Genomic DNA, 18385 nt, shown 5'->3' on the forward strand with positions numbered 1-18385 from the left:
AGTATCCTATACATTGTATAGGGAAACCCTGTCAGGACGGCCAACCCCGTGAATTTAGATACCCTTTCTTCTGAGCGAGCATCTTTAGGATCGCTCTTTAAGTGTGTGCTGTTGTAAAGGGTGGGAGGTGCGTCATGCCTTCCCCTTTACCATTAGTTTCCTCTAACACCCTTTTTGATCTGAAATATTTCCACCTTTCTCTAGGGCTGCCTGTCCGTGTAATTCAGGAATGCCATCCCCCCCCCCCAAAAAAAAAACCTGTATAAGAATATGGAACACGTTCAGGCTTCTAGATGCGGTACGATAAACATGCAAGGATCGTTGTATTGTTAAATTATGCGTACAATGACATGAGGTTCGAAAATAGATGATAGATAGATACTCGTCGAGTCTTCTTTTTATACACACGCGAGAGAGAGAGAGAGAATACACGTATATTCGGATGCTACAGTTTAAGACAACAGATATTTGATGGCAAAGAGACAGACTAGTGAGATCTCCGCAGGTGTGGCGGGCTACCATAACCGCTCAAGGGCGTAAACTGGCTTCCTAACAGGAGTTTACTACAAATCACGAGAGCATCAGTCAACGGCGAAAGAAAGTGTGTTTGGGGGGAAGGGAAGAGAGACTAGTGAGCGCCCGGTCCAGGACACCAGGTAAGTGCTACCGAGAGGTGAAGCTTACAAACTACACCCACCCCTTTCTTTCTTGCCCCTCCCCCCCCAATTTTGCTTTTCGGTGGGTATGAAAAGAGCACACCGTCACTTGGATTGGGGTGGGGTGGGAGCGGACTGGAAAATGACACCAGGTTCTAGATTTTGAGGGGAGTTTGAATATCCCTTGTATCTAGAAAAAAACACCTGCAGAAGGAAAGGAGCAGATCCACAGCAGGAAAAAGAAGCAAGTTATGTCCCTGGAGGGAAGGAAGGGTTTAGTAGAGAGTGAGGAAGGTGACGAGCTTGGGCAGATGGTTAGAGGTGTAGGTCATGTCTCTCAAGAAAAAAAGCCCATCATGTTGTCCCAAGCCTAGGTAAAGTGACTAGTTGATTTTGAGGCAAGGAAAGACAGTTCTTTTGCCCACCCGTGGCAAAAACTTTGCTTTCCCTTTAGTGGCTTCGCTGATGCCCTACTCTCCCTCTCTTTCAATAAAATAAAATTAAAAATAGGTTGGACTTAAATGAACTGGTGGGTGCTTTGGGGCCGCAGTTCCAAGCCCCACCAGTGAGACGAACTTAAGTGAAAACTCTCGCGGTGTACGTCGTATACTGAATTCTAGTGGTTGTGGTGAAGCCCTGCTCGATCGGATCTAATCGATCATCCTGTTCAGGGACCAGCCAGGCAGCCAACAACTTCAATGTGAAGGAGACAGTCGTCCCACCCCGCCACCATGTACTAATGAGAATGACTGCTGCTGAATCTGGTGTAACTCTCCAACGATCTGACTTCACCCACGAAGGCGCACTCTTCCATTGTCTCCCAAGCCAGACAGATGCCATCCAATTGCCACTGACAAACGGATACAGACCCCCCTTTTTTTTACAGCTCGCACAAATGTACACGGAACACCCTTTCCGAATTAAAACACACAGTCTCGCGAGAACAAGGAACAGCGATTTTATATTTTACGAAAAGAAGTCGCTAGTCCTCATGGTGACAGGGTGGAAAATATTTAAAAGTAGAACCACCTTGAGGAAGGTGGAGCCATATCACATCCCGGCAGGAGGCCTAAATTGGTGGAACGCTCAGGCCCCGCCCATTCAAAGAGGACCATTAATTTGGAGAGCTGCTATCTTCCAAACTGTGAGACAACATGGCAAAAGGGGAGCCCTGAATGGAACTTTGCGTTTTTGTCTGTTCCGTTCATCAAGCTTTTGTTTGAGATCTGCCGCCTCTTCCAGCGCAGAAGATCCATTGTCTTGATTTGTGCTCGAGAAAATCCCCCCACCCCGCGCGCGCCCCGCTTCTCCTCCCCTTTAGGTTCATACACATAGTCTCTCCCTATTGCAATTGTAGGATTATTTATTTTTAAAACTCAACACAGGGGCGGGGAGAAAAGCTTAAACATTTCCCTTAAGTAAAGAGGAGATTGTGTTAGCTCAACAAGACTCCAATCCTAAACACAGTTCTTGAAAGCACACACCCTACAGAATACTGCGAGGTTTACAGTACATCCGAATAGATGTAAATCTACTCTTTAGAAATTAGTCATTTACATGGAAGCTACTTTCATTGGAACCAATATATCACTATTTTCTGAGACTATGTATTTGGGAGGTATAATTCGTATGCATGACAGACACACTTCTTCCTCTATTTTACGCACACTGTTGTTGTCGTTGTTGTTGCTAATTTGTTAAGGTACCCAAAGGGGAGATTTTTAGAAACCATGTTGGTAAACGAGTCCCTTTATGGATATAAATCCGGGGTCTACTAATGTTTTGGAGCCTTTGTACCCTTATTCAGGACTAAGTCCATAATTCTGAACATGACAAAGGGTCCTGCGGACTTGAGTGTGACACAGCTGAAGACGAGGGGCCCCGAAGTCATCCCTTTCGGGGAGATGGGAATTATTTTTGCCTCTTAAAACAAAAAAATCCAGGCAAGGCTACACTGAAGAACCAGCTCTGACTACAGTAGTCACTTCCTGAGCGCTTTTACAAATGCAACTTACTCCGTGTGCATATTAGAAAGCAAATTGCACTAGATATAAGCTGCAGTTCAGTAACATTTTAGTAATACCTAGAGATGGATACGGGGGACGGGAGTTGAATTCTTCTAAGCACAATTTACCGTCCAAGGGCTCAGCTGTGGACCCCTGGAATGTTTCAGACGGCTGTCCAGTTCCCACGACTAGATGCTTCTGAACTTGGATGTTAAGGAAGAAACCAGGACTAAGGCTGGTCGATTGTTGGAATTCATCTATGACCTTATACAGTATCATTCCCCCCATCCTCCCTCTTTTTTTGTTTTTAAAGTATTTATTTATTTAATTATGCACTGAAGAGGCTGGTAAAATGTTTTGGAGAAAGAACGGACGAACTTGGGTTTCTAAAGCTGGCCAAGCGAGGAAATTCACAACGTCCGATTTAATGAGAGACCAAATCGAACTGTTTGTGGAAGCCACCCCTCTCTCCAATTCGCTCATACACGCGAATGATCCTTCGGACTACACACACACACACACACACACACACACACACACACACAATTACGCACCCCCATTTTCAGGGTGAAATAAATAAATAATTCCCCCAGCCAACGAATTAAATCCGCTAGAGCAAGTCCCATTTGAAAACAAACCACAACCTCCGCGCCTCTCCTAAAGTACACAGCAACATCCAAACTTTTCAGGTGGGAACACAGATAAGGAACACACGGGAGATGAACCAAGTGGAAGCAAACTCGTTTTGCAGTGCGTGTGTGTGCGCGCGCGCGCGCAATGAGGTGGGGCAGAATTAAACTGGCGGGTGGAGGGCGGAATTTGAGGGAGGGCGCTGAGCAGATTAGATTCTATCTTATTTACCTTGCAATTTCTTCTGCCAAGGTGAGGAGATGCAACAACAGCCACTATAGCAACAACAACAACAATAATATCAAAATGATCTCTCCCTCTTCCAGTATCCCGAACGCAGAATCAGCTCATGTCTGGGCATACAATCAAACGCCATCGAGGTTAGAAGTGGCGTAGCGTGGGTTGTCAGCACCCGGGGCAAGGCAAGTAATTTGTGCCGCCTAACCCGTGGATTTGCGCCCCCTAACCCTAACCCCCAGATGTTGCCCCCGGTGCGGCCGGCCCCCCCTGCACCCCCCACGCTACGCCACTGAGTGATTGGGAGGGACAAGCGCCCCCCAAACAAGAAGCTCGACCCCTCCCCCCCCACACGCTTGCTCACCCCAACACATAGTTGGACTTATATAATTAACATCCACTGCTATTTTTCCTTCGGAGCTCTTTACACCTGTGACAAAACTCGCCCACCCAGAAATATACTTTGCCTCTTCTGTCGCCAGTGGGAAGTGGGGGGGGGGGGGATATTGCCAAAGATTCCTGGAAGGGGTTAATCGTTGAACGCGTTGCCCCACACTCTACCTTCCCTTCTCCGCCGCCCCCTGCTCTTCCTCCGCTGCTGCATCTGAGTCTAGAGGAGTAAAATGCAAGGTGCCTCTCCCCCCCCCCGCCCCCAAAACAGCAGAGACTAAAAAATATTGGGGGGGGGGGAGAAAGCAATTTTTTGCTAATTGGCTAATATCTTTCTCCAATGCTCCTCCAATTCTTCTTCTCCTTTTCTCTCTCTTCTCTCTTTCTTCCTCTCCCCCTCCCACTCCACAAACTCTGGTTTCCTTTTAAAACCTTGCTTTCGCTTGTTGCAGGGAGAGTACCGGTGTTGGAACGTGGCTAACCTTTCTAGCCCTGTGGAAAGTGCGGGACAAGAAGGAAACGAAAACAAACCTCTCTCCCCTGTTTAAGAAACAGTTAAACACTCTCACTCTTTCTCGCAGCTTCCTTCCCCAGCATCCTTTTGGCCGTCCCTTTTCCATACTCTTATTTTCCCGGTGGGTTCTCTCTCTCAAACACACTCACATTCACACACACACACAAAAGCACACACTTGTTTCCCACCAAGCGTCTCTTCACAAGTCCCAGCCTTGCCTCTAAAGCGAACTTGAGCGAAAAGGTGAAATTTTCTTTATAGAGGTCGCGACCTCGCCTCGCTGCCTACCGCTCGCAGCTTCATGCTGTATTAAGCACAGTCAAAACTGCACCCTTGGAAGTGGGGGGGGGGGAGAAACCCCCTTCCCCTCCGCCCTCAACAACATCCCGCGCCTCCGCTCTTGGAATTGAGTAGTATCTGGAAAAGTTGCAACTAAATACCACCACCAAATCTCTGCATTTGCAGGGAAGGGGGAGAGAGAGAGAGAGACAGAGGAGGCGAGGGTCGTCTGTGCGTGTGTCCCACCTCCTTAGGAAGAGAGAGGGAGAGAGGTTCGAGGGACTCGAGAGAGATGATATCTCCCACAATTGTGTGGCTTATAATTATATTGCAATCTGTTACTCTCAGTATCTGTCTCTCTTCCGCAGGAGAGAAAAACACAGCATGAGAGAGCGCGCCTCTGGGGTCATCGATCACACAAGTTCAACGGCTGCAATCCTAAACACACCCCGGGTAAGAGTGTGTAACACAGCAGGCCTTACTCTGGAGTAAAGACGCAGAGGATTGCAGCCTTAAGACTGAGAGGAATTGTTTTTTGCATTATGAACCACCTCCGGTGATTTGCAGTAAATATGTAACTCGCAGACACCCCCCCCCCCCCGCAGACACTCGCTCACAGTAGTAACAAGAAGGGATTTCCTATCTGATAAAAATCCGTGGTGCTGGACCGCATGTTAAACCTCCATCCCTGGACACCCATCTACAATATGATCAAGATCCCTTTAGACTGCTCCTTTCAAGTAAATGTGCATAGGATCGCGTTCTAAAAGTCATACACACCTCCAGGAGAAGTCAGGGACGGGAAAGAATGGAAACCTCAGTTCCAGCCTATTCGGATTTACTCAGAAGTAAGTCTGAGAAGTAAGCATGCTCAGGACTGCAAGTTTTACGCAGCAATCCTAAAGACACTTAACCTGGGAGTGAGGCCCGCTGAATTCAGTGGAATTGCCGGATCAAGCTTCGTGACCGCCTCGCTCGCTGGCAACTTGTCTTCCAATCCGATATACTCCTTTCCCCACGCAAGAATATTACGCACCTTTAAAAAGCAAGACGGAAATGTGTGCTTAAAGGGGGGGGGGGTGTCCCAGCAACAGTGCGAGCTGAGAATTTGTTTGTTTGTTTGTTTAACTTAGACTGTCAAGTGTGTGTGTGTTTGGAGCGAGCGAGAGGGAGCCAGAAGAGGACTTTATTTTTCAGACACCTCTTCACTTTCAACACAAACAAACAAATAATCATATAAACAAACAGAAACCGGCTCTCTCTATCTCTCGCTGGTTCGCTCTCCTTCTATAGCAACTTCTCTTTTGCCTCCCAACAAGATGGGATATTTCTTTCTTCTTTTTTCCTTAGAGCTATTCTTACTCGGGCTTTATCCCTGCCATGAAGTGACCGAAGCGGGGTTGGGTGGGGGAGGGGGGAAAGAGAGATTAGATATGAAAATAAAGTTATTTCTGGTTGGCGGTGGGCCGCGGTGCGGGGGGGGGGGAGTGAGGGAGTCCGAGAAGCCCAACGGGCTTTAAAAAGAAGAAAACGTTCGTATTAACAATTATGATGGCAATAATAATAACAACAACAACACAGATTTGATTCCTTTTCATTCCTCCTCTAAAAAAAAAAGGTCTCTCTCTCTCTCTGGAGCCTATGGGGGGGGGAGGGAAAAAATAAGTGACAAATTCTTGCAACAGTTACTCTGCGTGTCCTTAAAAAGTAAAACTCTCTCATGTTCAGACGGGGTCGGGTCTATTGAATGAGGTCCTTTTATTCTGCATGGGGCGATGGATTTGCGGCTCCGCTCTCGCCTTTATGCTTCTCTCTATGGAAACCTGGATCATGGGGAGAAATATGCGGAGCTGAATAGAGCCGAGCAGCAGAAAGGAGCGCCTGAGAGCAGCATCTGTTACACTCGGGAAGTTAGACTGACAGGAAAGCGCTAAAGAAACCCTCTCAAGCAGATTAGGAGGCAAAAGCGAGAGGGGAGGGGAGGGGTGCAACTCCAAACGGATAAAAAACACTCCAGAAAGAGAAAGTGTGGAGGCGGAGGGGGTGTGGGGCAGAGAGAGAGAGAGAGAGAGGATATCTTCCCATTAATCTGAGGCAGAACATGATACTGTATGATGCCGGCAAATTTTGATTTTTTTAAACATTATTTATTCTATTGGTCTAAACTCTAAACAAAGCCATTTTCTGAGCTTCATTGCACCAGGCCTGTTTTTTCTCTCCCCACTTTTAAACCTTGCTCAGAAAGTGCGCTCCTAGCCAAGTTCATTTGGAAGTTCTAGTGAGGAGGGAAGAAAAAGATAATCGATCCCTCCTCCTCCTCCCTGCCCCCCCCGGCGATCCCCAAACATGTCAAGGAGGTAAAGGCTTCTAGTGGGTTTCCTGGTTGCCTCACTTAGACCTCTCCAGCATCCCTTAAAATGAGTTGGTTTGGGAGTAAGGAGCAGGCACCCCCGTACCCCCGCGCCCCTGCTGTCAAAGGATTGACCTTCCAAGTCAATTGGTATGGGTGGTGGTGGAAGAGAAACTAGTCTACCCTAGGCGCGCTTACTCAGAAGTAAATCCCTGCGGTGTTCAATACTGCTTTTCCTCCCAAGCAAGCTTGCAGCCTAACAGAACAATCACATGTAGTCTCTCTGTCTCTCTATCCGTCCCCTCTATTGTGTTCGGTTACATTTACTCCCTTAGTGCTGCAGCGAACATCATCCTCAGTTTGCAACAGTGCTGCTTCACTGTGTTGGGGATCGGTGTTGGTAATAGCTAACTGCTTTACGATTCCCTCCTCTTCTTGTAAAGGCACCACCAAACGATGAAAGTTTGATTTAAAAATCGTACAAAAGAGAGGGCGAAGGTTATTTTGTGTTTGGTTAGGTTAGGTTCCAGTTTCACTTATTTAGCTTTCTAAATAGACCATCAGAAATAGAGTGGATCCGATTTTCAATATGGTATTAGGCTGGCTGGGTTTCATTCCTGCCTTGCTAAAGATTCTCTCCCCCCACCCGCCCCCCCGCGCGCAAAAAATCTGGCCCTTTCTGTCTTTTCAAATTATTCTCCCATCCCAGTGGGGAGAATAGTCTTGCCTTTACAGCTACACGCACATACACACCCCATTTCTTACAGATTATTTTACGGATCCATCAAGGACCACAGTCTACCACGCGAGGAAATAAGTGGAACCTCAATTGCCAGTAACTGTACTTTGCCCAAAAATTGCTTCCACGCTTCAAAGAAGAAGAAGAAGAAAAGACTGTCGAAACCAAAACGGCAGAGCCTCTTCACCACAGTACTGTCTCCCAGGACCCCCTCACAGCAACCAGGAAAATGTTTTTTTTAAAAAAAATAAAAATAAAAATGGAAGTTTCCCAACTTCCTCAATATATTTAAACCTATGCAACTTTTATTTCAAACTTTAACCAAAAAAAGTATAAAAGCGAACAAATCTTGCATTCAGATTTCCTATCCATTGATCTAGACTTGGAAACTGCTGAAAAATGACCAGTAGCTGTTTTATCCTGTATTTTTAAAAAGGAAAAGGTGCAGCTCAAAAGAGAGAGAGGGAGGGAGGGAGAGAAGGATAGGATAGAGAGAGAGAGATGTGGAAGGGGAAAAAAGCTCACCTTGTTTAGGGCGATATTTTCATTTTCTTGAATTTTTCTCCAGATCTGTCTTCCTAGAGAACTTAATGCCTTAATGACTTTCGGGTAGCTGCAAGCCCTTCTTTTATTTCTGCTAAATATATGAAAATGTATGCAAATTTAAATCAAGCTTAACCTAGGAGCTCCTGCAATATATTTAATGGAATTTCAAACCAATAAGGGAACTGTGATGCAGCGTTCTGTAAGTGCAAATATAATTATGCAGCTAGGTTACCTCCGAAATTATGCACGGAAAGGTCATTAAAAAAAAAACTTCGGAGATCCTTGTTCTTTTCTTTTCGAATGTATTAGGGTTTAATTTTCTCAGCTGGAGTACTGCAACAAAATCTAAACGCTCCGATTTCTGATCTCCAGCTAAAACATTTGCAGGAGGAACACACAACAGACTGGATTGTTGCTATTGTTGTTGTTATCATTGTTATTATTGACATAATAGACTGAAAAGGAACATTAAGGGGAGAAAGAGCAGCAACCTTCCATCCCCCCCTTTTATTTCTCATTGTTTCCCCTACTTATGCTTTGACATTCCTCCTTATTACCTAAAGCCACGTTTTCAGGAATAAGCTTATAAAACAGACAGCAATACCTTACAGCTTTATGTCAAAGGTAAGGGAGGGTTAGGGTTAGCAGAAAACAATTCTAATTTATTCAAACCGTTTGCCAGATTTTGCGTGTGTGTGTGTTCTGTATTTTGGAAAGGCGTGGAGAAACGAAGCCACTATAACCTCCTGAGTGTTTCTAGGAAGGAGAGAGGGGTTTTCTTGGCACCCGGGGCTGCAAGACGTGCGTCTCTCCTCCTGTCACGCCACCACAAGTTGTGTGCTTTTCTGTCACAGGCTCCGAGAGGCTTGGAAAGTTGCAGAGCTTGTTGTTAGGGAGCGCGCGGTTTCCCAATTGCTGGGGAGGGGTGGGGGGTGGAGAGGAGGCAGCCGAAGCGTCGGGATGACCAGGGCGACTGTGGAAGCAAACTTTGCACCACCCAACTTAAGGCGAATGGCAGGCAGGATTTGCATTTCAATCAGGCAGCGGGTTAACTGCTGATTTACCAACCAGCCAGCTCAGTGGAAAGGAAACAAATGAATCTCTGAAAACTAGCTTCTCTCTCTCTCTCTCTCTCTCTGTCTCTCTCTCTCTCTCTCTCTCTCTCTCTCTCTCTCTCTCACACACACACACAGAGAGAGAGCTGTTTCATTTCTCTTTCTCTGTGTGTATGAGCATGCAACATACCCAAAAGTATGACAACAGTGTCATGTATGCAATATGTGTCCCGGATAAGTATTCATCTGATATTCCGCCTGTCACACACTAAGTTTCCTAGGCAAGGTGTAACTTTTGAGGCCCCGGGGAGATTGACTTGAGACAGTTTTGTTTATTTTGTTGTTGTCCCCGCTACCCCAACCCCTTAATCTCTCAGTTGCTTTCAGACTGACTTAAAAATGTTAAGAGAGATTTGGGGGGGGGTGTGGTATTGTGGGGAGACGTCTATAGATTGTATTAAGGAGAAGCTGTCCGTCTTGAAGATGGGTATTTAACCTCCCTTCGCCTGCCCCCTCCCAAGTTTTCCAGGAAAGGGGTCTATACCTGGAATTAATCAATACAAATTTAAACCATGCCCTCGCATTCCCTTGCCTCCTCCTTTCCCTTCCTCCCACCTCTTTCCCTTTCTTCTTCTCCTAATAAGATCTAAAAAATGAAGTAGCGGCGGCAGAGGGGCAGATGGGGAGGTGGGTGGGCTGAAATAAATGATATTGTCCTGCAGCGGCGAAAGGGTTAACCCAGTGAATCGTGGGCAGCCCGCTCGCGGCAGCCAATGGAACCTGAAGATTGATTCACTTCCTGCTTCCAGACTCCCTCGTTTTAACCCTTCTCCGCCTGCAAGCTTCTTCGTCTCCCTCTTTCTGTCTCTCTCCGTCCCCCCCCCCCACCCTTTTGGACGGGCTCAGAGCCAGCCTCTTTGGCGAACCCTCATTGGTTGCGGCGCCCACTTCCCGGCGGGAAGAGGCTTTCGGATTGGCCGTCGGGGCTGCCCGTCAGCATGCGGTTGCTGATTTGGCTCCCTTTAGGCTGGGTAGATGTCAAAGGCTGAACGCATCTCCCTTTGCCACATTATAACTAGTAGGGGGAATCCTGAGCATCAAGCATGGCTACTGCGGCGTCGAATCCCTACAGCATCCTCACTTCCAGCTCTTTGGTCCACGCAGAATCGGCGGGGATGCAGCAAGGAAGCCCATTCCGGAACCCCCAGAAACTTCTCCAAAGTGACTACTTGCAAGGGGTCCCCAGCAATGGACACCCTCTGGGGCACCACTGGGTGACCAGCCTGAGCGACGCAGGGCCTTGGTCGTCCACCTTGACCGCCAGCCCTCTGGACCAGCCCGACGTGAAGCCAGGGCGGGAAGACTTGCAGCTGGGGGCCATCATCCACCACCGCTCGCCTCACGTTAGCCACCACTCGCCCCACCACACCAGCCACCCCAGCGCCTGGGGGGCCAGCCCGGCTCACAATTCCTCGCTCACGTCGAGCGGGCAGCCTCCGCCTCCTCCCTTGAACGTCTACTCTCAAGCGGGCTTCACGGTCAGCGGGATGTTGGACCACGGGGGTCTGACGCCCCCTCCGGCTTCGGTCACGCCGCAGGCCATGCACCAGGTGCTGAGGGACACCCCGGACCACGGCGACCTGGGCTCGCACCACTGCCAGGACCACTCGGACGAGGAGACACCGACGTCGGACGAACTGGAGCAGTTCGCCAAGCAGTTCAAACAAAGGAGGATCAAGCTGGGCTTCACGCAAGCGGACGTGGGTTTGGCGCTGGGCACTTTGTACGGGAACGTCTTCTCTCAGACGACCATCTGCCGGTTCGAGGCTCTGCAGCTGAGCTTCAAGAACATGTGCAAGCTTAAGCCTCTGCTGAACAAGTGGCTGGAGGAAGCCGACTCCTCGACGGGGAGCCCCACCAGCATCGACAAGATCGCTGCTCAGGGCAGGAAGCGGAAGAAGCGGACCTCTATCGAGGTGAGTGTCAAAGGGGTCCTGGAAACGCATTTCTTGAAGTGCCCCAAGCCGGCGGCCCAGGAGATCTCGTCTTTGGCGGACAGCCTCCAGCTGGAGAAGGAGGTGGTGAGGGTTTGGTTTTGCAACAGACGGCAAAAGGAGAAGAGGATGACGCCGCCAGGGGACCCGCCGCAGCCGCACGAGGTTTACTCTCACAGCGTGAAAACAGACGCCTCCTGCCACGATCTTTGACTATGAAGGACCCACTCGGGAACTGGGCAGCGGCGCGGATCCTATGGGTGTGACATTCATCCCCCACTCCTCCTCGCCCTCCTTTTTCTTGCGTTCTTCTTTTTCTTCTTCTTCTTCTTCTCCCGACCCTGCCCAAACCAGGATTTTATTATTATTATTATTATTATAATTATTATTATAATTATTATTATTATTATTATTATCGGTAACTTTACCTTCATCAACCCTTCAGGACAACATCAACCCGGCCACGACATTAAGAAAATGAAAAGAATAGTTTATAATACATACCTCCTCCCCACCGTCATTACCCCCCTCCACCCCGCTGCTCATTCCTGGCAGCCCATATACTTATTTATATGTCTATACTTATCTTGTTTTTCTTCTGTTTCTCTATCTATCCAACCTTCCCCACCCCCTCGCCGATTTTCTGTGGTAAACATCAAGGCTTTAAAAAAAAGAAAAAGAAATCTCCGATACGAAGACAACAGAACAAATGCATTGTCTCTCTCTTTCCATATAGATATATACACAAAACGTGCCTATGAATAACCTTTCAGCGCCTTGGTCTGATCCGATGTATTTCAGGTTTTGGGGTATATATTTTTTTTGTTTTCGCTTTAGCTTGGCTGGACTTGGCTTTGCTCGTTCCTAAACCAGACTTTCTGTATAGCGGCCTTCCGAAGGCCGGGGGTGTCACACCACAACCTGTAGGTAACATTTGTGACCTAAAATTGGAGGGACCCCATTGATCAGCTCCTCCTCCCCTCTCCCCCTGCAGGTCACTGATTTTGTGTAAAGGAGGGGAGGAGGAGGCAGGGGGAAATATATTCTAATTTTCCCAGCCCCCATTAGAGGAGGGTGGAATCTAGAACCCCTCTTTTCTAAGCCCCAAAGGCAGAAACAAGAGATGACTAGTCAGAAAATCTGGTTTTCTCAACCCTTCTTTGTCCCGCCCTTTCAGATATATTTAAATAACTTTCAGAATTATATAACGTCAACATGGAAATTCTCTTTAAAAAGACTCCTACTCGTCCCCTTCCATATCCCTCCCCATCCATTCCCGTGCCTGATTTTGGCTTGTCTAAACAAAGATCGAACATGGAAACATCACCATAATAACTTATATATGTTTGAAAGGCCGGCCTTTCCCTGGTCTCTAGCTCTTCGACAATGTTATATATATATATATATATACACACACACACTCGACTAGATCCATCCTGGTCGGCCCCTGGAGCTATGGTTTGTAGTCAAACCCGTCCCGTCCAACGCTTAGCTTCGGAATAAATCGGTTTGCCCGCGTTTCTTATCAAAAGTCAAAAGGAAAACAGCAAGGGTTGAAATTAATAATGGGTATGGGAGGTGGTTGGGTCGAGGTGGGGGGGGGGGAAAGGCAGTAAGGAATTGGGTTGTGGTTTTTACTGATATGCTGCAGATCTGGTCAAAAGCGTTTTGTTATTAAGTTGTATTTTTTTAAAAGAGTTTCCGCAAAGCAAATAAAATGCTATTTTGCTTGTAGATTCTTCCCTCCCCTTCCATGCCTGTCATTGGATATAGCTCCCCTCCATTTGTGGACGTGTGTGTTTACAAAGGCGCACATTATAGGGGTGTGCAGGCACACACAAACACGCTGTACAAACAGACGCATTGCCCATTGTTTGTCTACGGACACCTAGGCAGGACCACAATGTGTATATTTTACACGTATACACGTCTTAAGCGAATACACACAGAAACCTGGCACAAAGAGGCACCGCAGTTGTTTGTATAGGTGCTTTACAGACATCTAAGTATATATAGATATATATAGTTATACTACTAAAAAAATCCAGAGTATTGTGCCTATCCACCCGTCACTACTCTGTCTGACACACCTATCGATATAATATGAAAGGAGCCCTAGATGCAAATTTGCAGCTCTGGAATGATGCAAAAACAACGCCAGTTTAATTATGGAAAAGGATCCCCCCCCCCAATTTCCCGCCCACGTTTTCAATCCAAATTCTTTCCAAGCATAAACAATGTTCATTTCCATATTTTCTCTCTGGCAAGCCTGAATATGCGCTTAATATCCCAACAATGAAGACCCCGCTTTCTGCCAACTTTATATTAAGGAAAAAAGAAAAAGAAAATACCTGTACAGTTTTGTATATTCTAAACGTTTTTGGGAAGTTATTAATTTAAAAGGGGGAAAAAGATCATTTAGATTATTCATTTAGTAACTGATGTATAATAAACGCTATTTTCATTAAAGGTTGCTTTTTCAACTATTTTATTCCAAATTGCCTATCGCAGTTGCCGACAATTATTTATTTTCAATAAATTCCTCATTATGTTTTAAAAAAAAAATCAGAAAAATAATTATATATATATATATATCCTCGAAGCGGCTGTCCAGGGAAGGAAGGCGTAAACATAAAACGATTCGCTTGTGATGTTTGTTTGTCAACCACTTTTAGTCAAGGGGGGGGGTTTATATTGACGCAATATTTTATTGTTGTACAGGCGCGCACACACAAAAGGTCTGAATAAAACATTTTTACAGGTTAAAAGAAGTTGCGTTATTTGTGTGGTGATAAAACAAAAAAGAAAGAAAGAAACCCGGGAAACTTTACAGAAAAATAAAAATAAATAAACTTTCTCGGTCCCCGCCCCCCCCTTCCAATATGCTTTACGGCCTTGCTCTTTTAAAAATATTTCTTGTTGTTGATAATTTTTATTTAGGGTTAAATGGTTAGACTTTAATAGAGAAGAGCCAGCTTTTTTGTGTTCAAATTCCCAGCCGCCCTTTCAATCCTATGTGAAATTTGTTGTTGTTGTTTTGTTTAAGAAATCTGTCAATTTCCTCTCTCAGACAATATTGAGGCTAATATATAGCAAACGCTGGTATCTATACCAGTCAGCTGGCAGGCCCTTCTAAGGCTTCCATCTTTGCTGGAGAAGGGAGAGAATGGAGAGTCTAACACCCTTTTTCGACAGGGCAATGCCTTCCTGTTAAAGAGGTTGTTGTAGATCTCGGTTTCCTTAAGGTCATCCTAGTGGAGTCTTCCTGGTTTATTTGTTTGCTTTTCTTCTTCCGCCTCCTCTTTTCCTTTCTTTTTTAAAGCATGGGATGCAAATTTCCCTTTCCCAGGCAGGGCTAGTTAAGCTAATACAGTCAATTTCACATGAGATTGTGCAAAGCGATCCTTTTCTTTCGTTCGGTTTAAAAAATAAATAAATCTTGGGACGACATATGTTTCTTTGAGCACAATCTATCTCTCTCTCTCTCTCTCTCTCTCTCTCTCTCTCTCTCTCTCTCTCTCTCTCTCTCTCTCTCCTCCCCCGTTTAAGAGGCAGCCTCAGAGATGCTGTTGGCTATGCAGCGACTTTAAGAAGGGTTCAGCTCCTCCTTGGACCAGCCGTTTATAATTGACAACTGGGAAACACACAACGTAACTTTGCCTTGAATTTGAATGCACGAATGTATTCGCTGCCTGCGAATTATAATTTAAAACAGAGAAGCACATTGCAAAAGGGGGAGGGGGAAGGGGATTCTAAGTGTCTTTGTGAAGGCAGAAGCATTGGTTTGTTGGTTTTTATTGGTGTGTGTGTTTGTTTTCCTATGTGTGTGTGTGTACCTTATGAATTTAAAGCAGGGATGATTGTAGATGCCATCCAGGAAAATGAAGCCAGTATTATTTCCCCAACCCTACTTAATTTTGTAAATTAATATTAAGTTAATATTTATCAGGCCGCCATGCAATTTTTATTATTGTATCTTTTATTCATATTGCACTTTTCAATATGGGGGGAAATCAGTCTTTATTTTGTTTATTCTCAAAGCGACCCAGTTGTGCTCAGCTATCACGATATAAAATTTGCACAGATGGGCAACTTAAAGGCTTGGCAGCTTGGCCTGGGGTTGCTTTGCATCAGACCCCGCTTTTACTTTAAAGTTATGCCCTATTGATTTGCTTCCAAGGACATGTGTTTCAGATCTGGGTGTCTGACCTATTAAAATAAGTATGAAAATGCTGCTTTAAATTTGACCACTCAGACTCATTTGGGAGGAGAGCTGCATAGAATGCATATTGCCATCATGAATTTCCAGTGGGTATGTGGGTAGAGCAACAAACATTTAATTCATGAAGCTCACTGGTCAACCTTGGGCCCATCACTGTCTCTTAGCTGAACCTAACTCACAAGGTTGCTATGAAGATAAAATGAGAACCAGGAGAAACACGTGTACCAAACTGAGCTACTTGCAGGATGTTGTTGTTGTTTTGCTATATTATTATTATTATTATTATTATTATTATTATTAATTTATTACAGTAGTAGTAGTAACAGCATTTTGATGACAGTATCTTCTGCACTACAATTTACATCACCTAAAACTCCATTCTGTTTAAAGTACATCATATCCTGCCAGGATGCAGAAATGGAGGCTACTGATGGACCAGTTCAGATGCTTGCCAGAAAAAAAGCGGTTTCTGCTTCTTTTGTTGCATGCTTAGGTCAAAGATTGTAAATCACTTTGGGATGCCTCGTGGAAATATAATCTCCCATGGCCTCCAAGGTCTTGGTATCAATAAGTGTCCTTTTCCTGGCTCTAGATCCCCCAAAGCCTTTTAGATATGACCAGAGAGTGATGGTGGGGAGGCAAGGTTTTGTGCGGACTTTCTCAAGGCTGCCCGTTCTTCCTTAGTCACCTGATTTGAACCATAAGTGTTGTGGGGGGTAGGAGGGGGTTGAGGCTAGACAGCAACAAACAAAACTCTAAAACAGACTACTAATTCATGCACTTTAAAAATTAATCCAGAAAGAACAGGCAGAGTGAATGAGCAGGGGAGACCTATAGAAAATTTCCTTTAAGAGCAGGTTTGAGAAATGAGTTTTGGGATTATTGTTGTTTTTTGTATCAAGTCGCAGAATATATATATATATCACACTCTCTCTCACACACAGTTTTTTTCGGGGGGGAGACACGCTGGGGTACACTTACCCCTAAACATTTTGTGAATCAAAGTTTGACCTCATTGAGGGGTATGAGTAGAAAAATGAGAGTACCCCTAAACATATTTTTAGATTTCATATATATATATATAAACATGCACGCATATATGAATGACAGAGAGATTTCCATGAAAAAAAACCATTCTTTTAATAGTCATTTCTTGCTATCACATAAGGCTACAAGCGGGGGGGGGGGGGGGAACAAAGCATCAATCTAGCCATTAATTGAGATTGTGAGCCACCAGGCAAGCAGGGCCAGGGGTGAACTCTGGTCTTTCAAATTTCAGCAGCGCCCTGTGCGAGCTCAACATTCGGCAACCCCCACCTATCACCTTCCATTCTGCTCAGTTTGCTATGTCTTAGTTGTGATGCCCTGCGGCGCCCTCTAGGCTTGGCACCCATTGCAGTGGAGCTGGTCACACTGCCCTAAATCTTCCTCTGGAAGGGCTTTGTTGCTAATTTTGTACAGTACTTTGCTTTTCTTATTAAGCTACAATGGAGGCTGGGCTTAGGCAATGGATGAAGGCTAAATGTATATATTTTAACTATATCGTTGTAAACATTCCCCTCCCATGCCATAACTGTTATTCTACCTGTTTGTAATCTCTCCAGTCAATGGACAATAGGCAGACCTGTATTCTTTATAAATGAGTTCCATGAAGGAACACGGTTGTATATGGGGTGAATGAAGAAGAGCTTCCAGTGCTGGAAGTACAAAGAATGTGCATGTGGAAGGTCCCAGGTCATCTGCCATGAAAACGTCTCCAGCAGCAGATGATGGAAAAGACCTGGAGACCCTGGGGAGCCACTGCCAGTCAAAGTAGACAATACTGCCCTGGGTTAACTGTTTAATCTGGAACAAGGCAGGGATGCAATTCTGCATGCACATAACCATATACATCTTATTTTATCTCCTTACATTTGCATCCCACCTTTCTTCCACGAGGGAACCCAAGATAGTAAACATGTGGTTCCTGCCAAAGTACAGGCTAAGTAGCTCTACACCCAGTGGTGTTTAGTGCTTATTGTGACTGATTGGGAGGAAATCAGGGAGACCAGGAGACCAGCAGTAGGTGTTGGCACTAGAGCCAATGAGAGGCAGAGCCATCCCCTGATTGGTTATAAGTAAGATAAGAAGGCAGGTAGGGAAAGGCTGGGTGAAGGCATACTGAGGTTGCTGGGGCAGTGTCCCAGTCACTCTAATGGACTAGTGTCTGCAAGGTTTTCTCCTGGACTTTATCCATAGATCACAAGTCAAGGGTCCCCCACTCACCAATTTATATGCACTCTATTTCCCGCCCACTTTCTTCAACTCCCTCATGACCTCGCCTGGACTCACTGAAACTCTCAGGTGGGTGTCACTGACATTCTAAGAGAATGAGGGAGGTGTTCATGGTGAGTTCTGGCACCTCTTTTTCTAGGAAAGTAGCACTGGTCATGACTAAGTATTCACAGAATCGTAGTTCGGGATTTCATCACAGGTCTAATTTTAGACTTTTTGCTGAACTATCACACATATTGTTAAATCCTCCAATAGGACTTCATCCTAATGTAGGTAAGCATTACTTTTGGGCCACCCAGTTGAATGCAGTTTAGCAGTGCGGTCATGCTTGACACCCTCTCCCTATTTTTTTGTAGTCCCAAATAGGCAGTAAAAACAGGTTTTGGGGGCTGCTGATGGGGGTACCATACATGACTGTATTTGGACTGGTGAGTCTCACATGGTGCAGACCTGACCCACTACGCACAGGTATTATGTATGGCAGTGGGTGGTG

General features: G+C 45.7%; 1 protein-coding gene and 2 long non-coding RNA genes across 3 annotated transcripts in view; 2 read left to right on the forward strand and 1 right to left on the reverse strand.

Moving 5' to 3' along the window:
* The window catches only part of LOC310836813, a 99916-nt gene extending 90617 nt beyond the window's left edge, over nt 1–9299 (reverse strand). Inside the window, exons 1-2 of the long non-coding RNA XR_014560217.1 lie at nt 9020–9299; nt 8327–8438 (exon numbers count right to left, since the gene is read on the reverse strand). This is a non-coding gene — a long non-coding RNA (uncharacterized lncRNA). The remainder of the gene's footprint in view (nt 1–8326; nt 8439–9019) is intronic.
* LOC310836870 lies at nt 158–5255 on the forward strand. Its single transcript, XR_014560284.1, has 2 exons — nt 158–656; nt 5081–5255. It is a non-coding gene; the product is annotated as an uncharacterized lncRNA (long non-coding RNA).
* A 1153-nt stretch (nt 9300–10452) lies between the features above and the next one.
* POU3F4 (POU class 3 homeobox 4) lies at nt 10453–12624 on the forward strand. Its single transcript, XM_083722429.1, has one exon. The coding sequence runs from the start codon at nt 10506–10508 to the stop codon at nt 11607–11609; it is 1104 nt and encodes a 367-aa protein (XP_083578555.1). The 5' UTR covers nt 10453–10505; the 3' UTR covers nt 11610–12624.
* Nucleotides 12625–18385: the final 5761 nt, after the last annotated feature.

Source organism: Podarcis gaigeae (genome assembly GCF_964106915.1).
Source record: "Podarcis gaigeae genome assembly, chromosome: Z".
Classification (NCBI taxonomy): Eukaryota; Metazoa; Chordata; class Lepidosauria; order Squamata; family Lacertidae; genus Podarcis; species Podarcis gaigeae.